The following is a 19,129-nucleotide window of genomic DNA, read 5'->3' on the forward strand; positions in this document are numbered from 1 at the left end:
TTGATTTTTGGTGACTTTGCTTTCATCGATCATTATGGTATAGGGGAAATGTGAATGGTATGAAATCCTATTTCCTTAGGCAGATAAATAACATTAAAAAAATCCCCCCATAAATAGGGTATTTCTCCTGACCTGGGATCCCTGCTCGAATCCCGTAAATGCCAAAAGGGACTCTGCTTTGTTGGGCCCTTGAGCAAGGCCCTTCACCTGCAATTGCTGAGCGCTTTGAGTAGTGAGAAAAACGCTATATAAATGCAAAGTATTATTATTATTATTATCATCATATAAATTAATGACAAATATAAAAAAACAAAATCATTATTTGCCTAAGTTTTCACCCTCTCAAGTCAGTTTTGAGTACATGCATATTGGTAGTTCAAGCTCTGTCATGTTGCCTTGGGATTATGAATGAAAGGCCTTTTTCCAAGCCCAGCCACAAATTCTCAATTGTATTGATATGTATTCTCTGACTCAGCCACTGCAAGACACTGGAGTTACTTTTTACCATTCCTAATATAGCTTTGGCTTTATGCTTGGAATCGTTCTTTTGCTGCAAAATAAGTCTCTTCCCATGGTGCAATTTTCTTGCAGACTCTGCCCTCACAAAACTTTCATGATTTTGTGCAGTGAAGAAACCCCACAGAATTACACAGATGACAATAGTTTTCCATTTGTTTTCTGGAAAACTTTATCCAAAATGTCACATGTGCATTGTTTGTTAACAGTAACTTTTTCTTTGTCACTGTCCCATAAAACCAAGAGTGGTGAAGCGCCCAGGCAGCAGCTGTTGTATCCGCTCTCCAGTCTGATCCACTGTAGCTTGTAACTCCTTTACAATTATCATACAGTAGATCTCTTGGTGGGCTCCCTCACTAGTCGTTGTCTTGCAAGATCATTTTGTTTTTTTGGACAACCCACTCTAGGTAGATTTACTGCAGTGCCATACTTTTTCCATTTCTTAATGGTTGATGTAACTGTTTTACAAGTAGTATTCAGTGACTTTGATATTTACTTGTCTCCATCACCTGACATGCTTTTCAGCCACCTTTTTAAGGAGTTGTTCAGAGTGTCCTTTGGTCTTCATTTTGTAGGTTGGTCCATGATACTGGTTAACCTCAAATTGGACTTTCCTGATACAAGTGTATCTATACGACAATAAATTGAAAACCTGTGGTGTATAGACAAGTGATCTCCATTGAACTAACTGTGTGACTTCTAAATGCATTGAATTACTTTGCGTTTTATATTTGTAAAGTTTAAACATCGAAAAGTCAGATTCATGGAGTGCTAAAATTAAATGTTAGCTTTTGAATGTATAGTATGATGTGATATTTGTACAATGCAATAATAATCATTATTATTGAATATTTTACAAAAGTAGTAAAGTAGCAGTAAACTGAAAAATTGTTAGAAGGTGGGTTAAGTGATTTACTCAGGGTCACAGAATGGGAAATAGACATTGGCTAAAAATAATACAATTAATAGCAAAAACAAAAAGTAACACACAGAATGATCAGGTTTTTTTTTTTATATAACACCAATATATACAACAGTAACCCATTTACAGCATGCACCATGGTTTACAGAGAAAACAAGATTATAGTATACACAGACCCACACAGTGTAATAAAACAAAATGAAATTTTGACAGATAATAGGAGGAACTGAAAGTAAACCTGAGATTTTAAACAATAGGTACTTCAGGAAGCTACACAAATGTTAATCAGAAAGTTTTGCTCATTTTGTAAGTGGCCAAAATTAGATCCTACGTACTAACACAACACATGATTCATAATCACATAATCAATACTTACCAGAAACAGTCACTTTCTTATGTCAGTGTCACAAACTATGGCTGAATTTCATCATGGAACCTTCATGGATGAAGGTGGCACTAGGTCTGGCTGGCCTTCAACGTTGATGACAGAAGAAAATAGCACCATTAAACAAATTGTAAAGAGAAGTCGGAGTTATGGTGGATGATATAGCAGACATTAAATAGATTAGTTATGGATATGTTGTTCTTCTGGAACAATTAAACAAAAGCAGGATCAATTAAGTTGTGTACCGAGAATGTTGATCGATCAAATGAAGTTTCATCTGCAAGTAGTATTCCAAGTAGTCTGTAGAGATAAGACGTGTAATATAAGAAACTAGCCGAAGCCCGCCGTAGCATACGCCGATGTAAGAATAGGAATGGAAAACGGTGAGAAAGGAATTCAGTATAACAAAGGCTTAAGAAACCACCGTCGCAGTATAACGAAATAGCAAGGAGCGAAACCAATACCAATGGTCGAGAGAGTACCTTCCTGTAGCAGGCCATGGAAAACATAGACATATATAGATAGACGCCGCATTCACTGTGTTGCCCAGTCGACACGATAAGTCGGCGCGTCCACCCTGTTGCGAGTGGTAAAAGTGCCATTTAAACTAATACAGGTAGACATGGAAACCGGGTTTTCTGAGGAAAAAAAAAATAATGTTTTAAACAGTATCGTTTACATAGAACAGATTTTGGCAAATCGTTTACATGCAATTATTTATATCCATTTATAAACTAATAATGGCAATAATTAAATAATAATAATATTATTATTATTATTATTATTAAATAATTCCTCCCATATAAGTAACATTTCTCGGACTGCTTTCTTCCATCTCCAAAACATTTCTAGACTTCGTCCTGTTCTTACGCAACACAGTACTAAAGTATTGGTTAATGCTTGAGTCACTTCACGTGTAGATTACTGTAATGGTATTCTATCTGTCATCCCACAAAAACGTATCCATCGTTTACAATTTATTCAAAATTCTGCTGCCAGGATAATAACCTGCTGTTCTAAATCCACTGAACATACTACACCTATTCTTACTCAACTTCACTGGCTCCCTGTTAACAATAGAATACAATACTAAATACCGCTCTTAACATTTAAAGCCCTGCACAACCTTACTGATCTCCTACAGACTGACACTCGTCTCGCTCACTCTGATTCTCATCTGCAGCTGTACTTTCTGTATCACACATCAAACTCTATGCTATGGGAGCTCGAGTGTCTCTCATTGTGCTCCTCAACTCGGGAATTTTCTTCTCTCTCATATACATCAGCTCGATTCATTAACACATTTTAAAACTACCCTCAAAACTTATCTTTTCAAACTGGCATACCAATTGTGAATATTGCACTGTTACTGCCAGTTATCTTTGTTTGTTTGCTAATTATTGCTGTTTGATCGAGAGCGACGGTGGACGCGGAAGTAGGATTAGAGATGACGGGTGGGTCTCTGTCATGCGTATCCCATGGTCTTAGAGGTGGTGAACGTGGCTCTTTGTCTTGCGTGCATTCTCTGTCTTGCTTGCCCTTAGTTAGAGTTGGCGGGCGGGGTTCTGTCGAGCATATCTCATGGTCTTAGAGTTGGCGGGCGTAGCTCTCTGTCTTGCGTGCCCTTAGTGAAATATATATATATATATAGATTCAAGTCTTTCATAGCCAGAAAATTAAACTTGGCTGCAGCAGTATGACCAAGAGTTCAAACAGTTATCAGAACAATGGATTCTCGAACACCAAAGAAATTTGAGGTCTAAGCCATATATACAGTGTATAGTATGATTAAAAACGTACCATATTGTTGAACTGCAGCTATGCTGAACTTCTGTCTCTTTAGGTATCTAGAATGGCTGACACTCTGCCAGATGAGATTTGCTGTGACCTTAAAAGCTAATACTGTAATAAACATTTCTTGACCTTTTTTTGCACGTTTATGTGTAGACTCCATTTTAACTTGTACCTAACATGCATTTTAACCTCACTCTTCACAATATTATGCTTGAAATAAACTGGATCTCATCCCCATTCTAGGATAGGTTATTACTTTATTTTTCTGAGCACTCACTTTGTTTAAGACACAAACCCCCTCAAAAGCCCGACACAAGAGTGAATGAATATGAAAAGTAACATGCGGCCAAGTGAGTATAGTCAGATGCCTAAGGTATTGAATTTTAAACAACTGACTACTACGCTTTCCACCACTGTAACCATCAGCAAGTCATTGAATTTGTCAGTAATTAATTTTAGAATTTTAGATTTTGGAAAATGAAGGATGAAAAATCAAATTAAAAGCTAGTGCCTCCACACAGGAAGTTACAGCAATTACTTTTGATTCAAACTAGAAAACGACAGTTGAGGGTTTTTTTTTGTTCTATTTCTTCTTCTTTTTATCTATATCTATACTAATAAAAGGCAAAGCCCTCACTCACTCACTCACTGACTCACTGACTCACTCAGTCACTGACTCATCACTAATTCTCCAACTTCCCGTGTGGGTGGAAGGCTGAAATTTGGCAGGTTCATTCCTTACAGCTTCCTTACAAAAGTTGGGCAGGTTTTATATCGAAATTCTACGCGTAATGGTCATAACTGGAAGCAGTTTTTCTCCATTTACTGTAATGGAGATGAGCTTCAACGCCGTGGGGGCGGAGTTTCGTGTGACATCATCACGCCTCCCACGTAATCACGCAGTACATAGAAAACCAGGAAGACCTCAAAAAAGCGCTGAAGAAAACATGCATTATATAATTGAGAAGGCAGCGAAACAATAAGAAGCGAGCGAGTGACATATACAACCATATTCATGAGTTCTGCTACTTCGGAAACAAAGCACGATGTAAACCTACACTTTAAATTAAGTTCATAGACAGGCTGCGCTGGCGTTTGTAATTTAGTGCCTGCCCATATAAGGCCGTCCGTCAGCGGCAATCCAATAGCAAACTGCCACGGGTAAATATTCACGGGTGAAGGACTGTGCTTATGGAGAGGAAGATGAGATGGTCAGGGTGGTGTTTGACACAAACTCAGCTAAACTGCGAGAGAAAGTTTTAAGTGCCAGGACTAAGGTAACATTAAATACAGCCATGGACATAGCACGAGATGGCACCAGCACAGCTGGGAACCTTCGATGCATGTACACCGAGTGGCTCACGTGAACTGACGCAGTGCACAGATAAAAGCAACAGTTCCAAAGAGCTGAACAAAACCGAATTACACAATTGAAAAGGCAGCAAAAATATGAAGCGCCTGATACATACAAGCATATTCATAAATCCAACTACTGCGGAAACAAAGCACACGTTGGAAAAAGTCAATGTCCCGCTAAAGGAAGACAGTGTAAAAAACCCGTGCATGCAGTGTGTCAGGTCTCAGATAAAGAAGAAGACGAGCTGTTTATTGATGCAGTAAGAAACGAATCGATGAATGAAACCTGTCATCTTTACAACGATTGACAAACACGGAATGTAACTTGAACACAACACATCCTACAAATACGAACCTGATTGAAAGAAATAATGATAATCAAATCCTTGATGACAGCAACACTCAGTAACACTCACAAAACAAATACTGTATATTGACAGTCATGTTACGTTATTTTTAAAATGTTCCCTTTTCTTTTCTAGCTTTTTAACACACTACTTCTCCGCTGCGATACGCTGGTATATATATATATATGTATATATATATATATCCCGATCTACATACTCGAATAATGGATACTTTATTCGCCATCAATGATTGTTTTGGTAAAGCCATACTCAGTGTATTCATTAGATGAACGGTAAAAAAGTAAGAGCGAGGGAGGATGACTTATTGAGGCATGCAGGCTGTAGTGCGTCAACTCTATCTGAATTGCGATCACATTTGAAAAATATATCTTTTCAAGTTCTATTTAGTCCATATGTGTCAAACTCAAGGGCAGGCCACATCCGCCCGGCGTAATTATATCCGCCCGAGATCATTTTATATACTGTATTATTGTTATTAAAGCCGGGTATATGAAGCGCTGGTAACACAATAAACTACAGATCCCATAATGCAGCGCTTCAGCTGCCTTGCCGAACACTTACCGCGTTAATCAAGTCTACCTTATGATGCTGCAAGTTATTGTGAAGCTAGCTCACACGATGCTGAAGAGAAAAGTTGATTCTGAAAATAGAGCCTTTAAAAACCGATGGGAGGCTGAGTATATGTTTACTGAACCCGTGTGTCTCATTTGTGGAGCTAATGTGGCTGTAATTACAGAATTTAATCTAAGACGGCACTATGAGACAAAACATCAGGGTAACCTGAATGCAATGCAGAAGATACAGAAAGCAGCATAATTAAATAAGAATCTGACACTTCAGCGGACGTTTTACCCGTGCACAATCACAAAGTGATTTCAAGTGAAGCTGCTTTTATGGGAGACACAAATGCACCAGTGCACCTTGCCCCACTTTCCCTGTTGCCAAGTAATGTTAAACCAAGTCGTCACTACGGTGTTCCCAAATACGCACTTTGCTGATAAACTGAGCGCGCACTGAGTTTGCACGGCGCTTTGGTGACTTTGAAGAACAAAAAAAGTCCGTCTACATGCGGCTCGAACCTTGTGCATGTTTGGTAGCACATATCTGTGTGAGAAGCTCTTCTCAGTGATAAAGACTAACAAAACAGCACACAGGAGTCGCCTCACTGATGAGCACCTGCAATCCATCCTGAGAATCTCCACAACACAGAACCTCACACCAAACAGAAACGAACCTGTGGCCAAAAAAAGATGCCAGGCGTCCAGCTCTAAAATGACATATGAGCAAAGACAACTGAATGATTTGATTTGTTATTGCTGAAAGGAACACATTTTATTTATATTTCCAGGTTTTGTTATGCAGCATGTTCATATTTGAATTTGTATAATTTTGACAGGATATATTTTTATGGAGAGCAAAATCTTTTGGGATATTTAAAATCTAAGTTCATTTTTTATATAAAATTACATAAGAGTAAAGAAATTTGAATGTTTGTTCTTTTAACGTTTACTTTATTTCTAACTTGTATAATTTAGACAGGATATATTTTTATGGAGAGCAAAATATTATAAGTTGTTTAAGGTTTGAGTTGATTTATTCACGAATAATATTCCTGTCTGTTTTTACCATTCCTACCAAAGATATTTCTGTCGACTAAATAAAAATTCCTTCTATTTAAAATTTAAATAGAACTTGAACAAATACGATAGTTCATAATATCCACGCAGACTTGCACGTAAGAGCGGGAGTCATCCGTTTTAACAAGCAGCGTATTGCACTGATACGAAATAGCTGTGTGTGTATATATGTAGATATGTATGTATATATGTATGTATGTGTGTATGTATTTATGTGTGTGTGTATATGTATGTGTATATATGTAGATATATATATGTATGTATATATGTGTATATGTATAGATATGTATATATATATGTTTATGTGTGTGTGTGTATATATATATATATATATATATCTATATACAGTATATATATATGACAACAACACTCATCACTTACAACAGTGACAAAACAATTACATTGACAATCATGTTACGTTATTTTCAAAATGTTTCCTTTTCTTTTTCATTGATTCTTTAACACACTACCTCTCCGCTGCGAAGCGCGGGTATTTTGCTAGTTAGTTTTATAAATTACAATGAATGAATTAAAAGTCAGTCAGACAGTGGTATACTTAAGTAAAATCACATTTTACTATCCCCACCTCTACCCATTTAGAAAGAAAGTAATCAGAAGATTTAAAATAAAGTAATTACTCAAAGACACAGAAATCCTAAAGTTTACCAGAGCTCAGCATAAGGACATTAATACTGTATACGAGAGGGAACCCAAAAATAACCGGAATTTTGTTTTTGTTAGGTTGGTACTTGTAGTACATGGTTGGGTCACTAGGGCGATCTATTTACACTCCTCGCAAGTCAGTCTGCCAAGTGCCATCAGTCTGGAAGGTTGTGCTTGTGTTCAGTGAATTTTGTAAAAGTAGTTTTGTGCAAGCGTCGTTTTTTTACGATGGCTAATTATCGTGAGCAATGCGCGGCAGTGAAATTTTGTTTTCTTCTTGAAAAAAGTGTTGCAGAAACTATTGTTATTGAAACGGTATGACAACCCTAAACCACCCACCCTACTCACCGGATTTAGCTCTGTGTGATTTCTTTTTGTTCCCTAAGATGAAAAAAGACTTGGAAGGCGTTTTGCTAACGTTGAAGAGGTAAAACAAGAAACGACCAGAGCATTAATGGACATTACTTCAGACAAATTTAAAAAATGTTTCGAACAATGGAACAAACAGTTAGATAAGTGTTTTTCCGCCAATGGAGAGTACTTTGAAGGAGACTAATTGTAGTTTGAACAGAAAATTAAATTAAACATGTTTTAAAAATATTTCCGGTTATTTTTGGGTCCCCCTCGTATATTTTCCAGTTTTGTATAGTTTCTCATGAAGCAAACTTGATTTTTTCTAATTTTAAGTAACAGGATACAGTGGCATGCAAGTGTGTCACTGTGAATAGTTAAGTGAGGAGAAGATGAACGGATCATCAAAGCACATAAAGTTAACATTTCTTTAATATTTAAGCAAGATTACATTTTTATTTCCATCATTCACAGGTTCTAAATACCAAAAATAAAAGAAATTGAAAAAGTCCTAAAGCAAACGTTTGGCCAACCAACATAATTAGTACTTCATGGCACCCCCTTTGGCAAGTATCAGCTTGTAAAAGGTTTTTTTGTAGCCAGCGTTTTTTTCTGTTTTTACTCTTTTTTGAGATCCATCCGCAAATTTTCAATGATGTTTAGGTCAGGGGACTGGAGGGCCATGGCAAAACCCATCAGCTTGTGCCTTTTGAGGTATTCCATTGTAGATTTTGAAGACCCATCCTCTTTTTAAATTCAGCTTCTTTTACAGATATTGTGATGTTTGCCTATAGAATTTGCTAGTATTTGAGTCCATTCTTCACTCTACCAATGACCTGTTCCTGGTGTCATTGGCTTCAGCACAAGTCCAAAACATGAAAGATCCACCCCCATGCTTAACAGTTGGAGAGGTGTTCTTTTCCTGGAATTTGACACCCTTTTTCTCCAAATATACATTTGAACAGTGTGGCCAAAAAATTCTATTTTGACTTCATCAGTCCACAGGACTTGTTTCCAAAATGCATCAGGCTTGTTTAGATGTTAATTTGCAAAGTTCAAGCAGTGAATTCTGTGGCTAGGATGCAGGAAATATTTTCTTCAGCTTACTCTACCATTAAGTTTATATTTCTTCAGGTGTCCCTACACAGTAGAACAGTGAACCACCACTCCAGAGTCTGCTAAATTTTCCTGATGGTGTTTTACAGACAAATGTTTTTGGGGGGGAGGGGGTATTAGTTATTTGCCTTTCTAGGAATCCAGCAAGCTGTTCTTTCAGACGACTGCCACCGTTCCTGTTTACTGCCATTTCTTAATAACATCATGAACTGAGGAAACAGCTACCTGAAAACGCTTTGCTACCTTCTTGTAGACTTCTCCTGCTTTGTGAGCAGCAGTCTGTTTATTTTTCAGATTGCTAAGCAGCTACTTAGAGTAGCCCATGGCTGCTGATTGTTGGTACAAGGTTTGAGGAGTTAGAGAATTTATAGAGTTTTGCATCACTTGGGGTTTCCTAACAATGATTGTGAACATGCCATAGCAATGATGAGGTAATTAAGGACTGAGACCTTGGGAAACATTATCTGAGATCTCAAATGTCTTGGGTTGAATGGTGTTCCTTTCCTTTTATCACTGTACAATCATACAAAACAAAAACAAAATACACTAATCTTGCATAAAATGCTGAAAAGAAATGTTTCATCTTTAACTTTATGGCTTTTGATGATCAGTTCTTCTGTTCGCATAACTATTCAGACATTTTAAGCAAGGGTGCCCAAACTGTTGCATGCCACCGTATGGATTTCCCATTTTGTTATGATAGGTGGGTTAAAATTCTCCCAGCTGAATAATATAAAGTGACTTACTAGCAAAGTAGGGTATGTTACTAAAATAGATCTTTCATTAAGCAGTAGTTTTCCTGCAGATATTACTCTGGCTAGAAATTTTTGTGATTCCAAGGCTGTGTGATAAATAAGATAACATTATATTGTAAGTATGAGATGTTGCCAGTGAACTAGGAAAGCAGTTGCCGGACACCAGGTTCTCTATTAGAGCATTGACATGAGTAAATTTTTTTGATTATTTGAATCACAGTAAATGCATTCAGTGTAAAATTTTGAGTTGAGGTCACATTTCCAACACATCAGATTACAGTGGTGCTCTATATTTGAAGAAAAAAAAAGTACAATTTGGGGGATATTACATATGTCTTGTTAGATGAAGTATTGTGTTATTTAACAGGTGTTGAAGGAAGATTAGGAAAGTCAACCAGGTTTTGTCCATTGAAATCTGTAGCTTGCATGTAGTAAAAGAAATGTCTTGACAAAAGGTTATGTTTGAGGCATAGTTGTTTAATATGATGTCCCCTATACTCTTTCCATGTGTCAAGAAATTGTACAGTTTTGGAGCATAGATAGTATTTGATTGTCTTTTAAGAGTGCAGTAAATAGAAGCATCTGTTTGTGAGACTTCATGTATCTTAACATTCAATAAACCCTCTTATCTTCTCTAGCTTTGTAGATACAGTCCTACATTAATTCTTTCCCAGAAATTGTACAAGTAAATGCATGTGTGAACACAGCCAAGTAAATACAATCCATGGATAGTTGTTCTGGCAACTTTCCAAGTTAAGATCTAGTATAATCCTAAGAAATGTAAAGCTTTATGTGAACAGTGCAAACATGGATAACTAAAGGACAAAAAGTATCCTTGCATCCTTATGTACAGGTAAGTGAACCAACCAAAGGAGATTTGAGTGGTGGTGAATAGAAATCTGGCTTGCTCACTTTGTATCGTTGTACTAGCTAAAATACCCGGCATTACCTGGGAGGAAAATAAAGTTTTTTTTTTATTATTATATTTTTTTCAAACAATTAAAAAAAATTACTAATGTGCTTATATTGTTTACAGAAGTGCCTTGTTATATATAATGTTTTCAGTTTTTCCATCTTTAGCCAATATATATAAAGGTTCTTAGGACATCCTACCCTTGAACACGCCACATAAACTTGTTCATGTGAGAAACAGGCTGTGTCCAAATTGATTCCAGCAATTTTCAATAATTGTCCAAAAGTTCTGAGCATCAAGTGGGTGATAAGACATACAAGACCGAATCTGCAATTAGTCTCTTCAAATTAAAATTCTTTTAAAATCAATTAAAGGTTAAATATTTTACCTATATTAAAAAATATTATAAATTTAAATATCATAGTTATATTTGTTCTTTACCTTTGATTTTAATAACTTAATTAAATTCGTTTTTTGATTATGAATGTATTAAAAAAAAATTCAGATTTCTCTTTGTACACGTTAGCTATGATGTTGTAAAACAAATAACATTTAGTTCATTAATGAATAAACAAAAATTGTAAAGAGAGCCGCTGAATCCACAGAATGAATATAGGATGTTTATGGTAGATAAAAATAAAATTGCTAACTTATCTTGTATATCTATACTAATAAAAGGCAAAGCCCCCACTCACTCACTCACTCACTCATTCACTCACTCACTCACTCCCTCCCTCCCACGTAAGTTACTGCCGCTAAATATTCACGGGTGAAGGACTGTGCTTATGCAGAGGAAGATGAGATGGCCAGGGTGGTGTTTGGCACAAACTTGGCGAAACTGCGAGAGAAACGTTTAAGTGCCGGGTCTTAGCTAACATTAAATACAGCCGTGGACATCGCACGAGATGGCACCAGCACAGCTGGTTTAGTTTTAGTGTGTTCAATAAATGTTTATCCTGTTTGGCCTGTGACCTAAAGTGTGTTTTGGATTTTGACCCCCTGTGCAATTAAGTTTGACACCCCTGATTTAGTCGACACAAATATCTTTGGTTGGAATGTAAGGCGAATTTACTCTTTACATTTGTATGGTGAAGAAAAAGGTATGCAATGATGCCTACATTTAACTTACATTCCTACCAAAGATATTTCTGTCGACTAAATAAAAATTCTATTTAAAATTTAAATAGAACTTGAACAGATACGATAGTTCATAATATCCACGCAGACTTGCACGTAAGAGCGGGAGTCATCAATTTTAACAAACAGCGTATAGCACTGATACGAAATAGCCTGCCCATTTAATTATTTAGGAATGGATAAATAAATTAAGATTTTGTACAAATAATGTTTTTCATTTTTCTTCCTTGATGGATTCTGCCACCCCCAGCAACAGTTGCTCGCACCCCAAAGAGTGTATGTATGTATGTATGCTTCAGCTTGAGTTGACGAACAGATGGCCGGACATTCTCCTTCAGGATTTTTTGGTAGACAGTAGAATTCATGGTTCCGTCTATCACAGCAAGCCTTCCAGGTCCTGAAGCAGCAAAACAACCCCAGACCATCACACTACCACCACCATATTTTACTGTTGGTATGATGTTCTTTTTCTGAAATGCTGTGTTCCTTTTATGCCAGATGTAACCGGACATTTGCCTTCCAAAAAGTTCAACTTTTGTCTCATCAGTCCACAAGGTATTTTCCCAAAAGTCTTGGCAATCATTGAGATGTTTCTTAGCAAAATTGAGACGAGCCCTAAAGTTCTTTTTCTTAACAGTGGTTTCGCCTTGGAAATCTGCCATGCAGGCCGTTTTTGTCCAGTCTCTTTCTTATGGTGGAGTCGTGAACACTGACCTTAATTGAGGCAAGTGAGGCCTGCAGTTCTTTAGACGTTGTCCTGGGGTCTTTTGTGACCTCTCGGATGAGTCGTCTCTGCGCTCTTGAGGTAATTTTGGTCGGCCGGCCACTCCTGGGAAGGTTCACCACTGTTCCATGTTTTTGACATTTGTGGATAATGGCTCTCACTGTGGTTCGCTGGAGTCCCAAAGCTTTAGAAATGGCTTTATAACCTTTACCAGACTGATAGATCTCAATTACTTCTGTTCTCATTTGTTCGTAAATTTCTTTGGATCTTGGCATGATGTCTAGCTTTTGAGGTGCTTTTGGTCTACTTCTCTGTGTCAGGCAGCTCCTATTTAAGTGATTTCTTGATTGAAACAGGTGTGGCAGTAATCAGGCCTGGGGTGGCTACGGAAATTGAACTCAGGTGTGATACACCACAGTTAGGTTATTTTTTTAACAAGGGGCCATTACTTTTTCCACACAGGGCCATGTAGGTTTGGATTTTTTTTCTCCCTAAATAATAAAAACCATCATTTAAAAACTGCATTTTGTGTTTACTTGTGTTATATTTGACTAATGGTTAAATGTGTTTGATGATCAGAAACATTTTGTGTGACAAACATGCAAAAGAATAAGAAATCAGGAAGGGGGCAAATAGTTTTTCACACCTCTGTATATGTGTGTGTGTATATATGTAGATGTGTATGTATATGTACAGTATATATGTATGTGTATATATATATATATATATATATATATATATATATATGAGTGTGTGTGTGTATGTATGTATGTGTATATGTATATTTATGTATATATATATATATATATATGTATGGATATGTATATATATATATATATATATGTTTATATGTGTGTGTATGTGTGTATATATATATATATATATATATATATATATATGACAGCAACACTCATCACTCACAACAGTGACAAAACAATTACATTGACAATCATGTTACGTTATTTTCAAAATGTTTCCTTTTCTTTTTCATTACTTTTTTAACACACTACTTCTCCGCTGCGAAGCGCGGGTATTTTCCTAGTAATATAATATAATAGCCTATTTTAATCAAAATATAATTGTAGAATATGTTCAAAGTAATGTAAAAACGATGGGAAAAGTGAAGCCTTTTTTAAGGTTTTTTTGACAAATTCATTTTTGTTTTGTGGTGTAAGTAATAAGCTTTTACATGCAGAATATTTGACGACGTAGAAAAAGTCAAATTAATATTATTAGGTTGATTTAATCATATTACCACTACAACATTGTTACAATAAGAATAATGCAAGATGAAAATATAGTTAACAAAAACAATTAAACGTCAAACAAATAATACTACAGATTTTTCATGGTAAAACTGTCTCTTGCTTTTACGGACCACACTAGAAACGTTCTGAGCGTCAGCTGGATGATAACATACATACAAGACCACACAATCATTTCCCACCCTACCCAATACGCCAAACCCAACAATTCAGAAGAGCTGAAGGCCTCTATCCAGAGCAACATGGGATCTCATAACACCTGAGCAGTGCCATAGACTGATTGACTCCATGCCACGCCGCATTGCTGCAGTAATCCAGGCCAAAGGAGCCCCCAACTAAATATTGAGTGCTGTACATGCTCATACTTTTCATGTTCATACCTTTCAGTTGGCCAACATTTCTAAAAATCCTTTTTTTGCATTGGTCTTAATTTATATTGTAATTTTCCGAGATACTGAATTTGGGACTTTCATTAGTTGTCAGTTATAATCATCAAAATTAAAAGAAATAAACATTTGAAATACATCAGTCTGTGTGTAATGAATGAATTTAATATACAAGTTTCACTTTTTGAATGGAATTACTGAAATAAATCAACTTTGTCATGATATTCTAATTTTATGACTGGCACCTGTATATGTATAGATTTGGCTCTGTGATTTTTCAGTTTCCTAGTCTGTTGTGCTCTTTGTATCTCGGTGCATCTTTGTGATTTGATTTCATTATCCAAAAACAATAATTTAAAAAGTAAGTAAATAAATGTTTAGCACTCTCGGCTATTGCTGCTTACCATTGAAGTTTTGTATAGACCTAAAACAAAATGTAATCTCCAATCCCAAATATCAAGTTGCAAAATTGCATGATTATGTTAGGATATGTGAATGAGATCCATCCACAAATTTTCAATGATGTTTAGGTCAGGGGACTGTGAGGGCCATGGCAAAACCCATCAGCGTGTGCCTTTTGAGGTATTTCATTTAGATATGTGAACGAGTTATTTCTAGTAAATGCCAGGTTATTGATACAATAATTTCATGAGCTGCATATATAAAAAAAGGCAGCTGAGATCTATAGACCTTGGTATTCTATCTGATTCTACTGTCACTCCTTCACTTAGCTTGCTATCCTTGAAAACTCTTAACAGTTTTTCAGTTTACTTGTTTCTACTATTTTTTGCCTTGTTTTATAACTTTGTTTTATAGCAGTGCTTATCAACATTACATATCTCTTTATATTGCTTTCTCTGTCACCATTGCTATGTGCAGTTTTGTAATTTTATTTTATAGCAATCCTGAGTTTTTGCAGCTTTTCTTGAATGTTGCTCTGTATAATCTTTTAGGTATGCTTCCAAGGTCTTTCCTTTTTCTACCATTGGTCATTTCTTGACTCTACTGGGTGTGAGCTTACACTAAAATTGTGCTGTTAAAATTATTAATGTTAGTTAATATTAGATATTGTTAGCACTGTAAAGTGCTTGACTGTTTAATTCCATGCCTGCTATATTTCCTTACATACTACATGTTCCAGTATTTTAAATGTGTTGTGCATTGGCATAAAAATGTTTGCAGATTTTAGTGAAATGCTTTTATTCAGTCACCACTTTCATAGCAGGGAACTGTGATATCAGTGCACTGACATACTGGGTAACTACTGCAAGTTTCAGTCAATATCTGTACGTAAAGTTATTTACCAAAAAGTCCTAGGGTGCTGAAGTTTCGTTCTGGTGGAATGCAGTTGGGTTTTCATTCTGCCTTCAGGTCATTCTTAAATTGCAGATTTTTTATTTCCAAGGATATCATGCTAATGATTAATGGTCCTGCAAAAATTAGTAATTTTCAGTTCTTCACATTTTTTTCTTGCGTTTCATTTCTAAAAAAGTTCACGATGAACGCACAGGTGTAAACATCGGACTAATATAGATGGTGAATTGCTGATCCCTTTGCCATTTGTGTCTCATTGCTAATTAGCACCAGGTTAATAAAACAAGAAACAATTAAAACAATGAATACAGCTATGTTAGACTTAAAAAACAATTAAACTTTGGCAATAGTAACATATTTCCTAACTAAAATTAAACACAAGAATATAGCTTGAGAAGTAATTGCTTCACCAACAATAATTGGCTTCTGATTCAGAAATTGCATTAGAACAGAAATATTCAGCCACTCTCGGCACCCCAGAACTGAACCTGAGCTCCCCTGATCTATACCAACGAAAGAGGAAACAGGAATATATCATATGAGAAATGCTTAAAGCCTGCAAGTGCAAACTGATTTCAGGTCTGTCCATATTATAAGTAAATCTTATAGTTAATTATTTAAGAAATTCAAAATATGCTCATAAAATTCGCTGTAGTCATGCCTGACAGTTTAGATGTTTTAAATAATTTTTTATTATTAGTATAAGTTGACAAAAATACTGTGTGCATGTTGAAATGTGAAATTGTTTCTGCAGTGTTTGTTCATATGTGTCAACATAAGGACTGTGCATTTTCTTATTACATAATTAAGAAGAATTTGCAGTTTATGTAAAATTTAAGCAGTCTTCATTTTTTCTTAGCCAGTCAATCTTTGGTCATAAACTTTGTTGTCTTGTTTTTCTTCAAGTTTCTGGCACTGGGAACTCATTTTGGCAAGGTGTTTCTTTTGGATGTTCAAGGAAATGTCACTCAGAAATTTGACATTGTAAGTATCCAGCATAATTAAGGTCACTATTAGGAACCATAAAAACTCATTTAATTGAAATCATTTATACAATATAGTATGGTAGTGATTAGTTGTGTACCCATCAGATCATCTCCTCTTCTTCTACTAAACACTTGGTTGGTTTGTGTGAGTTCAATGATATTAATATTAATAATTTTTTTATGCTTACTACATTTTTCTTTATGTATTAAAGCAGAGTCTTGCAATATAGTGATGGCAGGATGTATGTATTTCTGTAAGACATATGGATATAGATCTCCACTTATGCCAATCTGAATTGTTTATGTTTTACGAGCTTGGGTCAAGCTCAAGTTAGAAAGTGTGATTAATCAGAAAAGGAAATGAACCTTAACAAAACTGATAATGTCATTTCTCAATGTAGTCTCCACTCTTCTCAATGCACTTGCACCACCTACCTGGAAGTGCCTGGATTCCAGCAGAATAAAAGGTTTGGGCTTGTCCTCGCAACCATTCGTGCACTGCTTTCTTCACGTTGTCGTCTGTTTTGAATCAATGACCAATCAGATGTTTTTTTAGCAGTCTATAAATGTGGAAATCACACAGTGCCAAATCTGGTGAATAAGGAGGACGTGGCAATACCTCAAACTTCAGTTTCTCCAAATAAGCCTTAGTGTTCCTAGCAGTGTGTTGGTGGGCATTGTCTTGCAGCAAAAGGACTCCTTGAGACAGCAGTCCCTGCCATATGGATCGAATAGCAGGCTTCACATTGGTCTCCAGCAAGTCACTGTAACTTGCACTAGTGACTGTAGTACCCTTTGGCATGTAATGTTGGACAATAACTGGGGTACACAAGTGGTTGTGAGGACAAGACAAAACCTTTTTTTTTCCTCCTTGAATCAAGGCACTTCTAGGAAGGTGCCACAAGTGCATTGAAATGGGTGGAGACTGCATTGAGAAATGACATTATCAGTTTTGTTAAGGTTTGTTCCATTTTCTAATAAATCCAGTTTTCTAGCTTAGTTTGACTTACCATTGTATTAAACTCATTGAAGACCATTGTGATGTTCCATATCTAATGATTCACTGTATCAGAGTTCAGGGGACTGTCAGACTTTAAATTGCATTGCCCATTTTATGATGATGTGGCCCTTTTAACATATTTTTAATTATTGCTGCCAGAGACTTGTAAATTCAGTCTCTCAGTCTTTCACATTATTATTAAAAATGTATGGTTTATGCTTCAGAAATAGATTTTATAGTGCATTCATTTTTAGAAATTAGATATAAGACTAACTAATGCTTATTTTGCTCCGCAACTACATAAAAAGAATTTCTTAGACATTTTAGCTAATATTCTTTAGTTGTTTCATTTCATTATGCAGACTGTTTGCTTCTGTATCTTTATTTTGCATTAACATTAATACATTTGAACTATGTATAAAGTAATAAATTGTTTTAATAGGTTATTAAAGTTAGGAACTAACTTATCTGTGAAGCTTTTCTGGGTTTTTTCAATTAAAAGTGCAAGTTGAAGTTGGTGTAGTGCTTAAGTGTACATTAGGTCAAGATACAATTAGCATTTGAACTTTTAAACCTATTGGATTGATTTGAATAATCCTTCATTTTAGTGGAGTATGGGTGGATTAATATACCTTTAGTTGCACAGATGAAAGGCCAGTGTATTAAAGACAAGTGCTTTTCGAAATCTTCAAATACCATTTGTTTTGACATTAAACAGATTATGAAATGTAACTCTTGTTTTTGTCTTATGTGTCACATTTTTCTGTCCTGATTACTTTATATTTTGCTTTTCAGAGTACTGTGAAAATAAATCAAATCAGTCTGGATGATAGTGGCGAGCATGTAGGCATCTGCTCAGAAGATGGCAAGGTAAGTTATTTCTATATAATATTTCACATTTTGAGGGCATTTAGCAGATTACTGTTTGCTTTTGATTATCTGTGTTTAATATGAGGAGTAAACTTAATCTTTTATCACATTTTCCTCATGCAGGCCTGAAATTTAAACACAGCAGTTTCACATCTGTCATTGTGTGTATAAAAACAATATTCTCAAATATTCTTGTTCTCTTCTGGTTGATACATTTTTTAGTATATAGTAGTGTCATATTGTGAAAAGTTTTACTTGTCAAAAGATAACTCTTTAACTTTCAATTAAAAATGACCAATAGATATCAAAATTGTCATTAAGATAAACCTACATTATAAGGGTGAAAAATGTCAATTTATATATAGAGCACATTTAAAACAACATCAGTAATGCAATAGCCAAAGTGTGTTACGTTAAAACATATAATGAACATAAATAAATAAAAATAAATTACAATAAAAGATGACTAAGAGTAGGACAACCATTAGTATCAGTGAAGGTCACTGAAAGCTAGAGAATAGAAATGAGTCTTCATTCTAGTTTTCAATAGTTCAGTTGAAGGTGACTCCTTAATGTAATGAGGTAAAGAGTTTCACAGATGAGGTGCAGCCACTGCCAAAGTCCTGTCCTCCTTAGTTTTCCACTAATTGCTAGGAACCATAAGAGACAAC

General features: G+C 35.7%; 1 protein-coding gene across 1 annotated transcript in view; it reads left to right on the plus strand.

The window, feature by feature from the left end:
- The window catches only part of vps41 (VPS41 subunit of HOPS complex), a 145,355-nt gene that overhangs the window by 41,827 nt on the left and 84,399 nt on the right, over positions 1-19,129 (plus strand). The window contains exons 4-5 of the mRNA XM_039753407.1: positions 16,509-16,586; positions 18,384-18,458. Coding sequence (XP_039609341.1) covers positions 16,509-16,586; positions 18,384-18,458 — 153 coding nt within the window. The remainder of the gene's footprint in view (positions 1-16,508; positions 16,587-18,383; positions 18,459-19,129) is intronic.

The sequence above is a fragment of the Polypterus senegalus genome, chromosome 5, assembly GCF_016835505.1.
Source record: "Polypterus senegalus isolate Bchr_013 chromosome 5, ASM1683550v1, whole genome shotgun sequence".
Lineage (NCBI taxonomy): Eukaryota > Metazoa > Chordata > Cladistia > Polypteriformes > Polypteridae > Polypterus > Polypterus senegalus.